Source organism: Pseudochaenichthys georgianus, chromosome 17 (genome assembly GCF_902827115.2).
Source record: "Pseudochaenichthys georgianus chromosome 17, fPseGeo1.2, whole genome shotgun sequence".
Lineage (NCBI taxonomy): Eukaryota > Metazoa > Chordata > Actinopteri > Perciformes > Channichthyidae > Pseudochaenichthys > Pseudochaenichthys georgianus.
The window spans coordinates 10,784,233-10,802,604 of NC_047519.1; the positions used below are offsets into that span (position 1 = coordinate 10,784,233).

An 18,372-nucleotide genomic window follows, 5' to 3' on the forward strand; every position below is an offset into this window, starting at 1 on the left:
TACTGTGTATGTAATACAATTTATAATAAATGGTTTTGTCTGACAAATGACTGCCAAATTATTCTTGTCTGTCCTCACAATTTATCTGACTATAAATGCAAGATTTTCCACCACAGCATACTGTATTTAAACATTATTGAGAGTATTTTGGGTAGTTGTTATAACACATGAATAAAAACAAATTAGAATACAAAAATATAATATCATTATAAAGAGTTAAACACAACTGTATTGATCCCTGGGCGAAATTCCCAGGGAAGTATAGTTAAAAAACCAATATTTATAAAAATATAAATACAAAATAATAATAATATAATAATATTATAATCTTGATATAGGAAATAAGATCTTACTTTATTGTGAAATGCAAGTTTACTGAACAGTTTTTTAACGACACAACACAATATGTTAAACTACTGAATGGCTCTGTACTGTACCTACAAGTATTAATTAACTTTAAAACATTAATATGTAGTTTTTACCTTCCACTCCACAAACTGCAGCGACTAAATACCAGGCCTTGTCCTTTCTGATGTTGTCCTTGTAAAAAGCATTGGTTACATCGTATAAAATTGTGTGTTTCTCCACTTCCATTATGAACACCTCGTCGTCCATTGTGCGCATCGTAGTGGAGGTGTTGTGATGAAGGAGGGGGGTCTGCTAAATTAGTATATATGCGGGATGCGCCTGGCCCGGATGCTCACCTTTCCACTTCCTGCGAGGGGGGGCTGCTTGCCCGACCTTACCTTACGGCTGCGCCGTGGCAAAAATAGAATTCATCCTAATGTTAGAGAAGCGCTACGCCTAGCCGCTTCTGGGACGCGCCTGAGCCGTAACGCGGCGCATGTGGTGGAATAGCACCCATTGACTAGAGTGGCTGCGATCCTTACGACCGCCGCGGCGCGGCCGTAACGCGGCGCAGACGCTCCTGGTGCGTTTAGGGGGTTAGTCCTCTGCAGCGACTCCTGCTGCCTACTAATCAACAGATTGGAGGCAGCTGGTGTAGTTACTGTGCTCTGCCACTTATTAATCGATAGATTAAATAGTGCAGGCTTTTGTAACGAACTCTGCTGGCTATTAACCGATAGGTCATAGGCAGCTGGTTCACCCAGGGTGGAGGATATGTGAAATACATTTGTAACTGATGACTCAGACCACATGTTGGGAAATAATCTTTTTTTATTTCCTTCACACTCCCCCCCAAACCGTCAAGGCCGGCTTTGTTTCTTCGGCGGCTCTCGTGGAGCAGACGCCGAACGGGAGTACCTCACTCCCTTCTTACTCCCCCTCTCTGGTGGGGGGCCGGAGGCGCGGGACGGTGCCCTGGAGGCGCGGGACGGTGCCCCCGCCGCCGCTGACGGGCGAGTCTGACGCCTCGGCTGTTGCTGCTGTGCGTTTCTGTCCGTTTGCCGCTGTGGCTGGGTTGGCTGCTGCTGCTGCCGCTGGAGCCGTTGCGGCTTCACCGCTGGCTGGAGCCAGCTGACGTGCTGGCGGATGTCCTCCGCTTGCTCCGATGCCGCCTTCATGGACTCGACCATGGCCAGGAACTGGGGTCCGAACAGCCGTCCGAGCTGATCGGAGCGTCCAGCAGAACCTTGCTGGCTGGCTCTGTCACCGCTGCCTGCTGCAACCAAAGGTGGCGCTAGATCTGAGTCATCCAGGCCGTGATTCTAGCCTGGGAGACTGCCACGGCTGCGCACAGCGTGAGTGCCGTGCTGGCCGCCTTAGCAATCTCCTCTGCCTCCTCTGGAGCTACGGTGGTGGACCGTTCGACCAACGTCACCACCGAGTTGGTCAGCAACGCAATGTTGTTCGCTGCTGCTGACGCCTGGAACGCACACTGGTGCGCCCGGTCAGCCTGGCGGCGACATACTGGTCTTTGGGGGTGGCCAACATAGGGCGCCGTCCGGCGACCAAGTTGGCCTGTCTAACCCCGAAAAACGCCATTAAGCTCAGTTCCAGAGCGGGTGTGGTTGGAAAAACCTCGTCCGTGAACCCCTCCACCTTAGTGAAGGGAACAAAGGTGGCCACCGGAGCCCTTAAGGTCCTCGGGTTCGCCGCTGCCCCTTCCTGGTAACGCCTAATGGGCGATCGGGTCACTCCTGCCCGTCTGAACCCGGGAAAATACTCCGGCCATGTCTTCCAGAGCCACCCTCTCCCGTCCTCGGGGAACGGGGAGGCCTCTGCATGCTGCTGCTTTGCCGATTATCTCCGGCAGCTCCAGCATAATGCCACCCAAAGCCGGTAGCGCCGTGGACACGGAGAAGGGGACCACGTGCTCGGCCACCACCTCTGACTCTCGCTCCGACCCTGTCTCCCCCGTCCGGGGAAAAGGGGGAAGGGGAGAGCCGCATGGCGAGCCATGGAGGGAGACGGGGTAGGAGTCGTCCGACTCCTACCCCGTCTCCCTCCAGAAACAGGTTGTCGTCCCTGTTCTGGATGGGCCAGTCATCCTCCTCACCCGCAGCAGCTAGAGCGTCCGCCCTTTGCTTCCTGTCGGATGATGGGAGATGCACACAGTGAGAACATGCGATCTGCTGGCTGAGAGCCGCGTCCGCGTGCTCTGGCCCCAGGCAGGATGCGCATATCGGGTGTAAATCATAGCTCATGATATATCCTGTATTGCACGAAGGACACATGCGGATACGATCATTGCTGCTCATGATTCTTCTCGTGCTTCAGTACTGCTGGTTGCTGAAGAAAAGAGGGAGCAGATTGCCGGGCCACCTTCCTATTTATACCGGAAGGAGGCCCGAGGGTGGGGCCCACCTAGCGGGTGGGCGTGGACTACAAGTGTTTCAGTGCTGCGCGGGGGCACAGAGGGATAACCCAATAGCGATAGCCTTAGAGGGCGAAGCCATATACGAAATAGAACTGTGGAATCTCAGCTTTCATGTGATATGTCGTTTGTGCAGATAACATGACGTAGAAAATATCGCTTTTGCCAATTATGTGCTAAATTAGTCGTTAGTCCTGTTAGCCCGTTTCGCTAAGTGTTGATTTAGACTCTTGGTGTTGGACTTCTGTTCCGTGTAGGTAAAATGGTTAATATGGTCTCTTAGCTGAGTTTCTTCCCGTTAAGTGTGCATGCATCATTAATGGGTTGTTAAATGTTAAGAAGCCTTGAGACGCTGTTTCTTGCAAGATGTTGCGTCTGCCCCCGGGAGTCTCACAATAATAAGAGCGCTGTTAGGGGAGATGACAAGTGGCATTCACAGTGGCCAATCAGAGTGGTACTCAAACCGGATACGTCACATGGGATGAGGGTTCCCAACCAACCAGAATTGTTTTAATTCATATACCGATAGCCGCACCGATAGCAGCACCGTTTGTCCAGCGGCTTAACGGTATACCGATACCGTCCAATCGGCCACCGGTACTGACTTAGTACCGGTTCTCGATACTCATCCCTACTGGCAGAGGTATTATCCTGTCCGAGTAGAATCCGCACTTGAAGACTAGTTAGCTTCCTGCATGACACAACTGTGTTTCTTGAAGCCATTGTGGAGAGCTTTAGCTGCACTGCTTCGTTCTTTGTGCGAAGAGCCTTTGCTGTTTCTTCGAGGATAACGTCACTCTGTGTATCGAGGAGTGCATACACAAGTATTTCACTCTGTGGCTCATTTGTGGCTGACACCCACACTGGAAACATTGTGGATGTATGGGGGTCTTTAACATTCTGGAGGACTGTATTGGATGTTGCCTCACGTGGTGTGCTTGCCGCTTTACTTTGTGGCCGTTCCATTATGCTTTCCCCTCATGTTTTGTTGACATTCTTTCTTCTCTGGTGCGATTGTCCTGGAAACAAGTTGGATGTCCTTTCTCGCATGTTTCGCACATCTTTCTGTTTTTACATTCCTTTGAGTGATGGCCAGATTTCAACAGCCAAAGCACAACTTCTTCTCTTGAACAAACTTGACTCTCTCAGAGATTGTCTCATTCATGAATTTGTAACATTTGTGCAGATCTTGTCTTGCCTTCTCACAGAAAGGATAGTTTGTGGTATCTGCTCTTTCATCTGTCTCTGTAGTCAATACATTTGCTGCATGACTTCTGTTCCTTAAAATCTTGCTTTTTTCGCTTTCGCTTGATTTTAGAGCATGGAGAAATGTTATTGGGTTGCAAGCTATTTTGGCTTCACGTCAGAGAAATTTAACAAACTGGCTGAAGGTTGGGAACATGTGATTTTGTTCTTCCATTTCTATGACCTTTGAAAAGTTTAACTTTTCTCAACTTTCGAAGCGAGCAACGGAGGCAAAGCGACGCAACGGAACCACAATGCAGTTCGGCAAAGCTTGAGGTGCCGCTCCACATTTCTTTTCTTCCCGACAGCATCGCTGGTCCCGCAAATCAAGCAAGAACTTGATTGGTCAATATTCATTGTGGGGGGTGGGGGGAGGAGGGGTGTTAGATAGATATAGAGTTATAGTAAGGAGAGAGTTCACTATGATTGAGGTTTCGTTTATGCATAGGGTAGATTCTTTTAATTGATGTCCTTTTTTTGTGTGTATTTTTACATTTTGGATTTGCTTGGCGAGCTTCTTATTGACGCGTTGGAGACCTCTGGTTTAGAGTAACAAAAAGTGATGCAACACAGTTCCCTCAAACAAACTGGAGGCAAACAAACTGTTGCCTATTCATAGGAGATTTTTTTTTTAAGCCCATTGACCATCTTTACAACTTTTACTGAGCAGGATAGGCTAGATGGGGAGGAAAGCAGTGGATACATAACTTTTTAATCATGACTCTAGGCCTCTTCCCATCTATCTCTATACAATTAAATGATGAATGACGTAAATATGTATTTATGAGCACAATGTTCCACCTTCAACCCCGGTACATTTTGATCCCTGGCCTCTCCTGTTCATCACACACTTCCCGTTGCGCCCCCATGGCCCCTCCACTGTACGTCCCTTACTCTTAGAAGCTCCGCTGGGGCTGCTTTGTCAAATGATTCATGAATGTTGGCCACAACAAATGTCCCTTGCCGAGAACAGGCCCCGTGCTGAAGTCAGGGTTGCGGGCTGTGTTTACTGTGTACACACTGTCGGGGCTCATGCGACCCAAACCCTAATATGGGTAGTTAACATTTAACAGAGTAAGACATGGGTCATCACCCTGTGAGGATTGGCAGTAATATATCTCCTCATACTCCCACTGCTTGTGAGTCATGATGAAAGTTGCAACCTTTATGCAGGTGATGGTGTTTTAACTGCAGAGAGGTAAAGCAATAATTACATGTTGAATCAGGTTGCAGTTTTGTCTTTGTGTTTACGATACAAACAACTTCCAAGTCTCAAAAGTAAAGCAACTGTCAACGTGGCTTAAAGCTGCATTCTTTCTAATGGCAAGCAGGATGCAGCTCCTCCGGTTGCCAATACAAATCAGATTGTATATAATGACCCCTCAACTCACTTTATTTGTTACCTCTGTAGACATTTTCCTTATGAGTTTGTTCTCTACCTTAAATATTCACTTATTATTGATTATAATAATTATACCTCATACTAACGTCACTAACACTGTGTAACGTTTTGAGTGCCCTCAGTTTTTCCAAAATAGTAGTCCCAAACTAACAAGGTAGGTCAAGGTGACTGTACACTTCTCCTATAGGCTACAGTCTATGCAAACAATCCATATCTGCACAGCACCTACAGTGTATAAAATAACTTTCAACATTGCAAAACCATGAGCTTGTAAATAAATAAATAATTTCTTTATGTACATTTTGTCAGATTCCTTTGAATGATGAACTAGCCATACAACAATAACAGAGAACAGCTGTGACCACAGGAAAAGTCACTACAGGTCAGTTGAAAACACTGACACATGTATGAGGTACTATATTTATGTGTATAACATTAATAACTGTATAACCTTCAGTAGATGTGAGAGGCATGTCCTCAGTTTGGAGAAGCAAACATTGGTTATTTTGGGTCTTTGGTGAATCAGAAACACCCAAAGTTACACAAAGACACAAACTAACGAGTTTAGGCCTGCAACCCCCGTGTTCTGTGAGTTCAAATTACAGTTTTCTTCAATGTAGTCTGGCGGCTTTCAAGAGAGCACTCACTGTTCTCAGTTTTCTGTCACAAAAAGATGTCTCACAGCGAATTAAAGCTTTGAAGATGTTCCTTATATGGCGTCACTGAAATAGATTTGTGCTTGCTTGAATATCTGCCTCCGTCGACAGCAGTACTATTTACTTATCAAACTTTGTAAAGTCTGCCATCTACTGTAGCAAATACACCAACCATAAATAAGTACCCATTACAATTCCTCTTTAAAACATCTAAACAGTCCCTTTTAAGAAAATAAATGAGAGCTAGGTTGAACATTGCAGGAAAACTACAGTACTGCTTGATACATTTGACAACATTCAAAGTTGTCAAATCATTTAAGTTCAATGTTCCGTTGATGAAATTTGAACTTTTGATATCCGGAGGAAACTGAATCATCCATGCAGATATTGATCAGAGTTAATCATTTACCACATTCCAGACAGTGTATAAAGCCCAGGATCCTCACTGTGAGAGAGAGGGCTGCCATTTGTCCGCCTAACATCACGACACACATTTCGCCACCACGACGACACACAACATGAGAATTACATCTATTCACGTATTGTTGGTCCTGGCGGCTGCCTCTGTCCCAGCCCTCTGTGGCTCAGAGGAGCCCGAGGCCCCGGTGGAGACCCGCTCCCGCTTTGCCGCTCTGGACGATGTGCGTCTCCTGGCAAAAGGCCTCCTCCAGCTGGGTCAGAGCCTGCGGGAGTTTGTTCAGGAGACAAAAGGACAGATAAACGACATCCTCCAAAAGATCTACATCTTTGACCGCTCGTTTTACCAGCTCTCAGTGCTTGCCAATGAAATTCAAGAGGAAGAAGAGGAACTGAAGAAAACTACGGTGGTGCTGAAAGCCAACAACGATGAGATCAAGGGCCTGTCTGTTGAGATCAACTCCAAAGTGGACAACATCCTGCAGGAGAAGAGCCGGCTGCAGGACAAGGTGGAGGGACTGGAAGAGAGGCTGAGCAGCCTGTTGCACGGCCTGCTGACAGGAGAACAAGTGGCAGAGATCAACAGCCTCAGGGTGAGCCACCGCTGCTGGAAAGGCTTTTTCTTTCTGGTGCAGTGGAAATATTTCTGTAAGATCTTTCTGCTGTTCTCGGGTCACATTTGACATGGTTAAAGGTTTTTCTAATTCTAAATCTAACTTTATACAATCTGGTTATTATGTACTTTCATTAAAGCACCTGAAATAGCTTCCAAACAGATTCCTAAATAAACTTGGACATATAAGTCTCTTATAATCCATCAAGATATGCCCCTTTTATCCAAACTATTGTCAGAATAATTCCAAAAATGTGCAATTGTTTACCTCAAAACTTTATGTATGTGTAAATGAGGTGTAAACGTGGTCTATTGACCATACATTCCATGAGTTGGATTGAAAAGGTATAAGCAAGTTTTTATGATGGTTCCATGCTAAAAGCTTTATAAACAGTCACATAAGGACAAAAGGTGACCAGAAGACAACACAAGGGTTAAGATACAACACTTCTAAGTAGCATGTTGTTTTGCTTAACCATGCTTTGTTTTGCATTTGTTCTCCAAATGTATGAAGAGAGTATTTTATGTGATATTAACAATAAATAGCACCATTCTATAACTGCTCCCATGATTCCACCTTTCTTCCGGGCTCAGGAGGTGATCCACAGCCAGGATCGGAGCATCACAGAGCTGCTGACGGCTGTGAGGGAGCAGGGCCATCAGCTCAACCACCAGAGGATTCAGCTCAAGACTCTGGAGGAAAAGGTAACTGCTTGGGACCGTTGGAAATGTTTTATTGGCGAAGAGGGTGTTAAAGGGACACCCTTTTTTAATTGTTATCAGCCTATTAAATGGCTATTATCAGTTGTCATCTAAAGCATATATTTGAGGCCCTTCTCTTATTTGGCTCAGTAGGCTATTGCAAGCTGTATCACATTGTACAACCCTGTCTCCTAAAAATTACGTTCCCGCAGAACTAAACTGCATTCTCAATTACGTTTAGCTAGAAACGTATTTTCTCCCACGTTACGTTCGTTATGAACGTATCTCAAATACATTTATTTTCTACATATCTTCTAGAAACATATTTTCTCCCATGTTACGTTTCTTATGAACGTATCTTAAATACGTTTATTTTCTACATATCTTTGCCATTTATTGTATTGCTTATGATAATGATAATAGTCATTTATAAATATCATTTTAGAGCACACATTTGAAATCAGTAGGCGAGTCTGTAATTTCGCCAGCTGTTACTCTCATGAGCGAGGCAGAACATAATACTTTTATCATGCCAAAAAGCTGCTGTGTCGTTTATTGCACCTCAGACATTAAAACAAATCCAGAGTTACGTGTTTCTGTACTTCCTCTAAGAAGAAAGGACAGTAACAGAAGATCTCTGTTGCTTCAGGCTTGATCTGCAGCTCATCCAGAATGCAGCTGCTCGTCTGGTCTTCAACCTTCCTACATTTTCCCACACCACTCCGCTCCTCCGCTCCCTTCACTGGCTTCCAGTAACTGCTAGAATCCACTTCAAGACACTGGTACTTGCGTACCATGCTGCGAATAGATCTGGCCCTTCCTACATCCAGGACTTGGTTAAACTGTACACCCCTGCGCGTGCACTACGCTCTGCATCAGCCAAACGCCTCGCTGCACCCTCGCTGCGAGGGGGACGCCAAAAAAGCAAAAGATAATGAAATTAAACCAATAAATAAAAGCAAGGATAATTGTGTGTTATTTTGAAAAGAATAACAAATTAGAAGGAAAAAAAGATTTAAAAAATACAGATTTCAGTATCCTGAGGCTCTGAGCCCCATTTATTTTCCTCACAGATGGCAACAAAAGTCCTAAATTATACGATTTAAAATAAAAGCAATCATTGTGGCTTGATATTGAGTAAGAACATGTTTTTATGAACCACACAGCTTCCGGTCTTCCAAGACCCGACCGGAGAAAAAGATGTGCTGCAGGCACGAAACACATTACCAGTAGAAATACATTGCTTTTAAAATCGTGCTGTGCAACACGAAAAAAAGGGGAAAATGGTGTTGGTGAACACGAATCAATAGATTAAAAATCGTGTTGGTGAACACGAAATGCCATGAGACTGGGTTGTGTAGGGAGGTTACAAATAATTAGGGGGCAACCTACGACGTCATAGTAATTACAGGAGAAAAGAAGGAAGCCAAGTGCAAAAATACACAGGCCTTTTATCCAATAGTATTTCCTGTACGCTACATACAGTACGTAAGCTAACGTGTGTACGTAAACTAACGTATGTATTTATTTAGCTTAAGCAACGTTTAAACCTTAAGTAGTTTTGTTTCAATTCACAATGTGAACCGCATGTTAAAACCTGCAGACCGCACGGCCAGACCCAGCTCTACACTGCCTACGCTGGAGAATGATCTAGCAAAAGTGCTAAACCCATCATAATTCAACACAATGGGAAAATCATAACAAGGGTAGAAAAACTAAGCCATGTGAGAAAAAAATCCAGGGATTTTATCCCGGAGTTTGTACGCTAAATACATATGCTAATGCTAACTTAGGTAAAACTGCCACTACCAGGCTAGCCCGGCCTGACCCCTGCCACTGCCATCATACTTCCTGCATGAATGAATGATTGAATGGATGAATATTCTATATTATTTTAATGACTGATTGAACCACAGCAGTATTGTTTTAGAGATGTTATATGTTTAACTGCTATGCTCATCTCTGCTCTGTGTCATTGTGTTGGCTCCTGGGTTCTGTAGTGCCCGGAGTCTGTCTTTTTATTGTCTTCCTCCCAACCCCCATTCCCTCAGGAAGCCTTTTGCCTCCTGTCAGGTCATCATTGAAATACTGCTACTAGCCTACTACTACTACTACTACTACTACTACTACTACTACTACTACTACTACTACTACTATTGCACGACTGTGAAAGAAACGTTCTTGGTTGTTTGTGTTTATTCAGCCAATCCCAATTGGCAGCTTTTCAAATCCCAGAATGTCCCAACATTGTCCTTGCTGAATAAATAGCGGAGATATCGTAAGTGAGAATTTTGAGGAATCAATGTCTCATACCTGTTAGTCATATTAGAAGCTTCAAAATAAAAGTGATAACAACTGATAACAGTTTTTTATTGGATTGATTACATTTAAAGTGGGTGAGAGTCTAGTTCCCCTTTTTGCTTAGAGTCATATCTTTTGGGATGGCCTTTTCAACATTTCTCACACTTTCCTTCTTTCGTTGTGAGATTTATTGTAAGAGATTTTTTTTTATAGTTATCACATTCATATTTAAAGCTGTGTGGGAGAAACGTTTCCAATATGTAATTTAGGATGTCATACATATCTGGCTATAGAGTAATCTGATATTTTCATTAGATGGAATATAAGGTTAGCACATGTTAAAGTGGGACAATATTTGTCATTTTGTTAGGATATTAAATATATTATTTTGAGATATTTTGTTGGAGGGTGTTGCATTCAAGGAATGGTAGCTTGAAAGGTAGCTTTTTTTTGTTTTATTATTAAATACGCCACTCCCCCAGCCCCATCATTTTCATACAATCCCTTAATTAGTATTGGAAAGGCATTTATAATCTCATGGCCTTTCAGCTAGTTGCTGTGTGAAATACATTTTTCCAAATATTTCCTAAGATCATTTGATGCATGGGCCTCATTGCATTGCATTTAATGTGCTTGGAGAAAGACGTTTTCCTGGTACTGTACTATATAATTTGGTGCTGATATAATAAAGGAGCTGTCCATATTTTTAACAACCGAGGCAATGCCTCAGTGTTATAACTCATTTGCACTTTCCTTCGTCTTGACAGCTCAAAATGGATGTTGTTACTCTTTAACCTTAAACACTAAAGAAAACGTATTTTGCAGAATAACAACCCAAAGTCTTTACAAGTGGAACCCACATTATTTCACCATGATCAGCATTAGGAGTATGTCTTTATGCTAATGTTTTTGCTTATTATTTCTCCACAGTTTACAGTCCATACATTGGCCCAGGAGACCATTGAGAGGATGCCTGAAACCTACAACAATGAAGCACCAACTTTGCACCCCTTATTTGACCTCAAACTTTAACAACAGCATGACGAGTAAGGAAAATAAAACATTTGCAAATGTCGAGTGATATTAGGATCTGGCATCCTTTATTTTTTGCAGGCCCAAAACTTTTGCCATGTCCATCGATTTTTGGAATTGTAATGTGACAATTTCCATACGTTTTTCGCTTCCGATTTCATACCTACCTGCCTGCCTGATACACATTTTCAGCTTTTACTGAGCAATCAATTATCCTGCACACGTTTTTATTGCTGATATGAACTGCTGACTGTCTGGTCACAAGTGCACTGCTCCAGATGTAAAGCTAATCTTTCTGCAGGGCAGTTTTAACTATAACATTATACTTGTGGGCCTTATTAAAATAGACCTTCCATTGGACTGCAGTGACCTGTTCAATGGAGGGGAACGAATCAGTGGCCTCTATGTCATCCAACCTGATCTCACCAGAATGCGTGACTCCACCACGACTCCTTTACACCACAATGCGTGGTGGAGTCACGAACTTTGTTACATTTACGTGTCGGCACCACGCAAACAACCCCAATGTAAAGTGAATGAGGCTCCTTTGTCGTGGTGCACACACGCATTCTACAACGTCCCGCAGTGAGCTTTTATTCTATAAAACGTGTTTAAAATCTACTTTATAGCTTGTAGTAACTCACGGGAGGCTTCTTTTATTTTATTTGTATTCATAATTATTTTTATTTTTCGTCAGAATGTAAAAATTACATTAGTTACGAATTTGTGTTCTCAAAAAACACTGCATTGTGTGTAATGCAACTGTGATTTTTATTAAATTAGTTTTTAAGGAAGGCAAGAGCTTCAGCTGTGTCAAATAGATTGTTCCCTTTAGTTAACGTTATTTAAAAGATAAAGATCATGTCCCCTGTATTGTATTACGAGCGTCCATTCCCATTGGATAACGGAGAATTTTACACCCGGAAGTAAGTAGCCTATTCTCCTTACTGTCGATTGATTTTACAGTGATATCTGCACTACTCATCGACTAAAAAACACCAGATTATCCTTATTAATTACACAACATTGATTGGTTTGAATTGTGTACAATGCTTTTGTATTTTCCCCCTTCAATTCGGAGAAACAAAGATTTTTTTTTGGAGTTTTTGGATGGCAGAAGACACTACACTACCCAGAATCCTCAGCTATCGTTTGGGACTACACCATGTGCTGAGCTTGACAAACCCCGTGATCAGTCCTCAAGCTCTTTGATTGGTTGACCTCCAACTGCATTCCATATGAAAAAAAAGGTTTCGTAAAAGAGAAAATCATACTTTATTCAGCAGTGCTTGCTTTACTCTTTGAAAGTCATCACATGAATGCATTGTAATAAATGGTTTGGCTGCATTAAATATTACACATCTGTCGTAGTTATTTATTTATCTACAGAGATCGGGCTTAGAATAGACCGGAAACTATTCTTTTACCGTTCTGTTTTAATTTCACAATAAAGTTAGTAGTAATATTTTGTTTTGATATTATTGTTTTTTATTAACTACTAGACGACTGGGTCATGTTAAGACCATCTTTTTTTTGTTGCTATGGGTTTTTTCCATCGCTTTTGTGTTACAAATATCAAAACAATAACAAAATAATATTCGCCGTAAACTAAACCGGAAACAGCAGTATATTTTATTTTGTTAACACTGTAAACTTGACAGCCTTTTAACCTATGCTTTTAACCCAAACCACCTACTGGTTAAAGCACGTTATTACACGTTTAGAGTAATTGCAATGCAGGTAGATTGTGTTGCTTTTTAATGACTGTTTAAAATGCCTTTTTCTTAATGTCTTTCATTTTTGTAAAGCACTTTTGAATGTGTTATATTTTATGAAAATATTTAAATATTAAGAGTACATACAAAATAGTGGGAAAGTAGAAGGTCAATTATATAAATATAGAATAGAAAATATCAAGAAGATAATCAAATGATATCTAGAATAAAACAGTTTAGTGCCTGATAGGAGGATGTGCAAAACAGACAAACAAATAAGGCTTTATTTAAAGAAATGTGCAGAATACGACAGTGTAATGGTGGAAGTATACACACATTGATAGATGTCTTGTAATGCACTGTTGAGGAACCTGTGACCCAAGTTTTTCATTCATTGCATAACTACATTGTTGTGTATATGATATGTCAATAAACCTTAGAAAATCTTGAAATCTTGAAAGGGATGTACAAAATAGCAATTATATACAGTCTTTAATTAACTATTAGAGAATAACGAGTAATGAATATGCTTTAAACGGATCTGCAGATAAATATTTAGTCTTCTCAAGCACCAACTATCAAATATCTCGCCTGATAGTTGGCACTTGACAATCACCTTCACTGCATTTCATTCAGGTGTAACTAAAGTCTGATTTAAGGGTTGTTTATATTTCACATCATTAATCCAAATCTGTAAAGTAACTAAAATAAATGTAGTGGAGTAAAAATACCAGGTTAACCTTCATTTCATTTCATTTCAAACCTTTATTTATCCAGATTGGTCCCATAGATCTCTTTTTCAAGGGAGACCTGCAGCATATAGGTTCCACATGAAACATAAAACAATAAAGGACATTATACATTATATTTACAGGATACATAGTTATAGACATTTACAAGTGCCCATTGTATCAGCAAGCATTTCATTTACCCTAGCTTTAAAAACATGCAGAGGAATGAGATTGGAATGAGATTGCTTGTTTCAATTCTTGCTGAAGATTGTTCCAAGCAAGTGGAGCTGCGCACATAAAAGCTGTCTTACCGAAGACAGTCCTTGCTCTTGGCACATCTAACAAGACTACAACATGTGACCTCAGACAATAGCTGCTTGCAACTCTCTGTGTTATCAGAGAGCAGATATAATACGGGAGTTTACCCAACAAAGCTTTATAGATAAACGTGTACCAATGACTGAGCCTCTGTACAGAGAGTGATGGTAAACCTGCCTTGGTATACAGTGTACAGTGATGTGTAAGCGCTTTAAAGTTTGTGACAAATCTCAGAGCACTGTGATACGCAGCATCCAATTTGCTCAGGTAATTGGCAGGTGCATTCATATAGACCAGATCCCCAAAGTCCAGCACAGGTAAAAAGGTCACAGTGACTAGCCTTTTCCTGGCCTCAAGCGAGAATCAGGACTTGTTTCTGAAAAAGAACCCTAGCCTAACCCTCAGTTTTTTAAGCAGGTTATTGACATGAAGTTTAAAAGAGAGACAATCATCAAGCCAGATACCAAGGTATTTGTAACAGGCAACAACTTCAAGTTTTGTTCCTTGCGTAGTTACAATATCTAAAACAGGCTCTGGTGTCTTTTTAGCTTTTGAAAAGAGCATTACCTTGGTTTTATCCACATTTAAAAGAAGCTTTAATTCAGAGAGCTGAGTCTGAATAGTGTTAAAAACAGCTTGTAATTTAACAACAGCCTCTTTAATGGAGGGACCTGCACAATACATCACAGTATCATCCGCATAAAAATGTAAAGTAGCTTCATCCACATTATCACCTACACTGTTAATATATATGGAGAATAAAAGTGGTCCTAAAACAGAACCTTGTGGTACACCATTAGTGATGTTTAACCACCCAGAAGACAGCATCAAAATGAACACATTGGGACCTTTCAGAGAGGTAGTTTACAAACCACCCCTCTGCATTGCTGGATATGCCAATACTGAGTAGCCTCTGCTTTAAAATGCGATGATCAACGGTGTCAAATGCTTTGGAGAGGTCAACAAACAGAGCTGCACAACTCTGCTTATTATCTAAAATAGTAGTAATGTCATTTACCACTTTCATTGTTGCAGTGATGGTGCTGTGTTTCTTTCTGAATCCTGACTGATGTTTAGACAGGATATCATTTATACATAAAAACTCCTTTACTTGTTCACTCACTAAGCGTTCGAGCACCTTAGCCAGAACTGACAATTTAGAGATGGGCCTATAGTTATTTAAAATAGTTGCCTCCCCTCCTTTCAGTAAAGGCAAGACATAAGCAGACTTCCATACTTTTGGAATTGTGTTCGTGCTGAGGGAGAGGTTAAAAAGAGAAGTAAGAGGTGGAGCAATAAAATCTGCAGCTATCTTTAAAAAGAAAGGTTCTACGTTGTCCGGGCCAGCCGATTTCCTAGGATCTAACTTGGATAATGCTTCATGAACAATACCAATAGTTAAAGGAGTAAAACTGAAAGGGTTTTCCAGACCACATTGTTCAGAGTCAAGGATTGGAGCGTTCACAGGAGCCACACAGCCAAACAGAGAGCCACAAGACACAAAATGCTCATTAAAGCAATTTAGCATAGTAGCCCTGTCTGATATAGTGCCAGATGCTGTGGTAAGGCACGGAGGTAGCTATTAGATATTTGGGATATCACCAGTGGAAATCGATTTTATGGCTTTCCAAAATTTCCTAGGATTATTCAGGTTTTCTGTGGTAACCGACAAATAGTACTTTGATTTAGCACTTTTTATTTGAGATGTGAAGCTATTTCTTAGCTGCCTAAAACGTAGCCATTCTACCTCTGAGCCTGATTTCCTAGCCTTAGCCCAAGCATTATTTCTCTCATGAAGGAGACTGGACAGCTCAGCAGAAAACCAGGGATTGTTTCGTCCCTTCACTCTAAATGTACGCAGAGGTGCATGTCTATCTATAATTTTCATAAAACCAAGATAAAAATAAGACCATGCAGTTTCTACATCAGCACACAAATTGATTCTACCCCAATCAAAATCAAACAGATCATGTAAAAAACCCTGCTCCACAAAGTGTTGTATGTCTCTCTTTGTGATGACACGTGGTTTAACCTTTTGGACCTTAGTGTCCCTAATTGTGGCCACAACACAGTGGTCACTCACATCATTAGCAAATACTCCCACAGATGAGTATTTATGTGGAACATTTGTTAAAATTAGATCAATTAAGGAGGATTTATTTGGGGACTTAATATTTGGGCGAATAGGACTGTCTATAATCTGGGTAAAATTCAATGAGGTAGACAGGTTTTTAAAATCCTCTGACACAGAAGTTAACCAGTCCCAATTAAAATCACCAAGCAGCACTATTTCCTTGTAGGAAAGTTGCGATAACAGTTTTGCCAAAGACGATAAAGAGTCCTTGACAGTCGAAGGGGCCCTGTAGCAGCCCACCACCATGAGCTGTTGACCCTTTGTTACCTCAATATTCACAGCTAAAAATTCTAGCTGTTTACTAACAGATTTGGAAACCATATTAGTTACACAAAACTTATTTTTCACATAAATGGCAACGCCACCACCTTTTTTAGGCCGGTCAGTACGATATACACTGTAACCATTTATGTAAATGTCAGAGGCCAAAATGGATTTATCTAGCCACGTTTCTGATAAGACAATGACATCAGCATCAGTCGAACTCGCCCAAATACGGACAAAATCTAATTTAGGTAACAGACTACGCACATTTAAATGAATTAAACCTAGCCCAGATCTAGATATAAAATCAGCAGGAGTAGCTATTTGACTAATACTGCTCGGTGGACCTGGATTTGGCTGTACATTTCCTGATAGTAACAACAATAAAAATACCAAGCACCTTTTCCTCTTAATCAACACACATACATTGTCAGCTGATCTAGAGTCACCAGCAAACTTCGCGAAAGTGAGATTAGAGTTTAAAAAACAATTCTGAAGGACCATCGTGGCAGGCATGTGAGAAAGACAAACATTTTCCGAAATGAATGTCCGCGACAGTGCAACCAGCAATTGTTTGTGCAACACCTCCGAAACTGTACAGGGGATGTCCACTGCGGGCGGCAGAACATACCCGAATCCAGTAGATTGTTCAGGACGACTAGCGATCTTCTCCTTGTCCAGCACAGCCAAGAAAAGGCACAGCAGAAACACGACACCCGCCATTCTCCCAGTCCAGCATAACAGTATCCACGCTGTTCCCAGAGCAAGGTGGAACCAGGCCTCAGCTATAGCAGCACAGCAGAGTAGAGAAGGTAATCCCACCGCGTTACACCAGCTATTTAATCCACTTTACATCTCCGCCGGTAGCACAGGCGCGGAGAGGAGCGGCGAAACGCGGTGTGAGGAGCGGCGAGAGGAGCAGCAAGAGGAGCGGCAAGAGGAGCGGCAAGAGGAGCGGCAAGAGGAGCGACAAGAGGAGCGGCTTCATCCCACAGGCTATACGATTATTAAACACCTGAATTTAGAAATAACATTCATCTGGCTGCTACTTAGAAATTATTTATCTAATATATCATATTCCAATCACTTGTATATAGACTCTTATTGCACTATTTCACTATTTTTTCTGTGTATCTGTTTTATTGCGTAGCACTGTTGGAGGAGCCTGTGACCTAAGGGGGGAGGAGGGGGGGTAGGACACGTTCGATTCCTGTTTTGAATAGTGTGCCGTCGATGGGTTTCATTCCATTTCAAAGTCCTTTTTGACACTCTGTGTAACTGTCGCGCATCCAACCAATCACAGAGGTTGAGGACTGATCACGGGGTTTGTCAAGCTAAGCACATGGTGTAGTCCCAAACGATAGCTGAGGATTCTGGGTAGTGTAGTGTCTTCGGCCATCCTAAAACTCCGAAAAAATCTTTGTTTCTCCGAATCGAAGGGGGAAAATACAAAAGCATTGTACACAATTCAAACCAATCAATGTTGTGTAATTAACAAGGACAATTTGGTGTTTTTTAGTCGATGAGTAGTTCAGATATCACTGTAAAATCAATCGACAGAAAGGAGAATAGGCTACTTACTTCCGGGTGTAAAATTCTCCGTTATCCAATGGGAATGGATGGTAATACAATACAGGGGACATGATCTTTATCTTTTAAATAACGTTAACTAAAGGGAACAATCTATTTGACACAGCTGAAGCTCTTGCCTTCCTTAAAAACTAACTAATTTAATAAAAATCACAGTTGCATTACACACAATGCAGTGTTTTTTGAGAACACAAATTCGTAACTAATGTAATTTTTACATTCTGACGAAAAATAAAAATAATTATGAATACAAATAAAATAAAAGAAGCCTCCCGTGAGTTACTACAAGCTATAAAGTAGATTTAAAAAACGTTGTATAGAATAAAAGCTCACTGCGGGACGTTGTAGAAATGCGTGTGTGCACCACGACAAAGAAGCCTCATTCACTTTACATTGGGGTTGTTTGCGTGGTGCCGACACGTAAATGTAACAAAGTTCGTGACTCCACCACGCATTGTGGTGTAAAGGAGTCG

The 18,372-nt window shown here is 41.8% G+C and overlaps 1 protein-coding gene across 1 annotated transcript; it reads left to right on the forward strand.

Moving 5' to 3' along the window:
* Positions 1-6,516: 6,516 nt before the first annotated feature.
* Positions 6,517-12,504, forward strand: LOC117462858 (angiopoietin-related protein 3-like). The gene is made up of 3 exons (XM_034105203.2): positions 6,517-7,092; positions 7,707-7,817; positions 11,046-12,504. The coding sequence occupies exons 1-3, from the start codon at positions 6,601-6,603 to the stop codon at positions 11,145-11,147; spliced, it is 705 nt and encodes a 234-aa protein (XP_033961094.1). The 5' UTR covers positions 6,517-6,600; the 3' UTR covers positions 11,148-12,504.
* Positions 12,505-18,372: the final 5,868 nt, after the last annotated feature.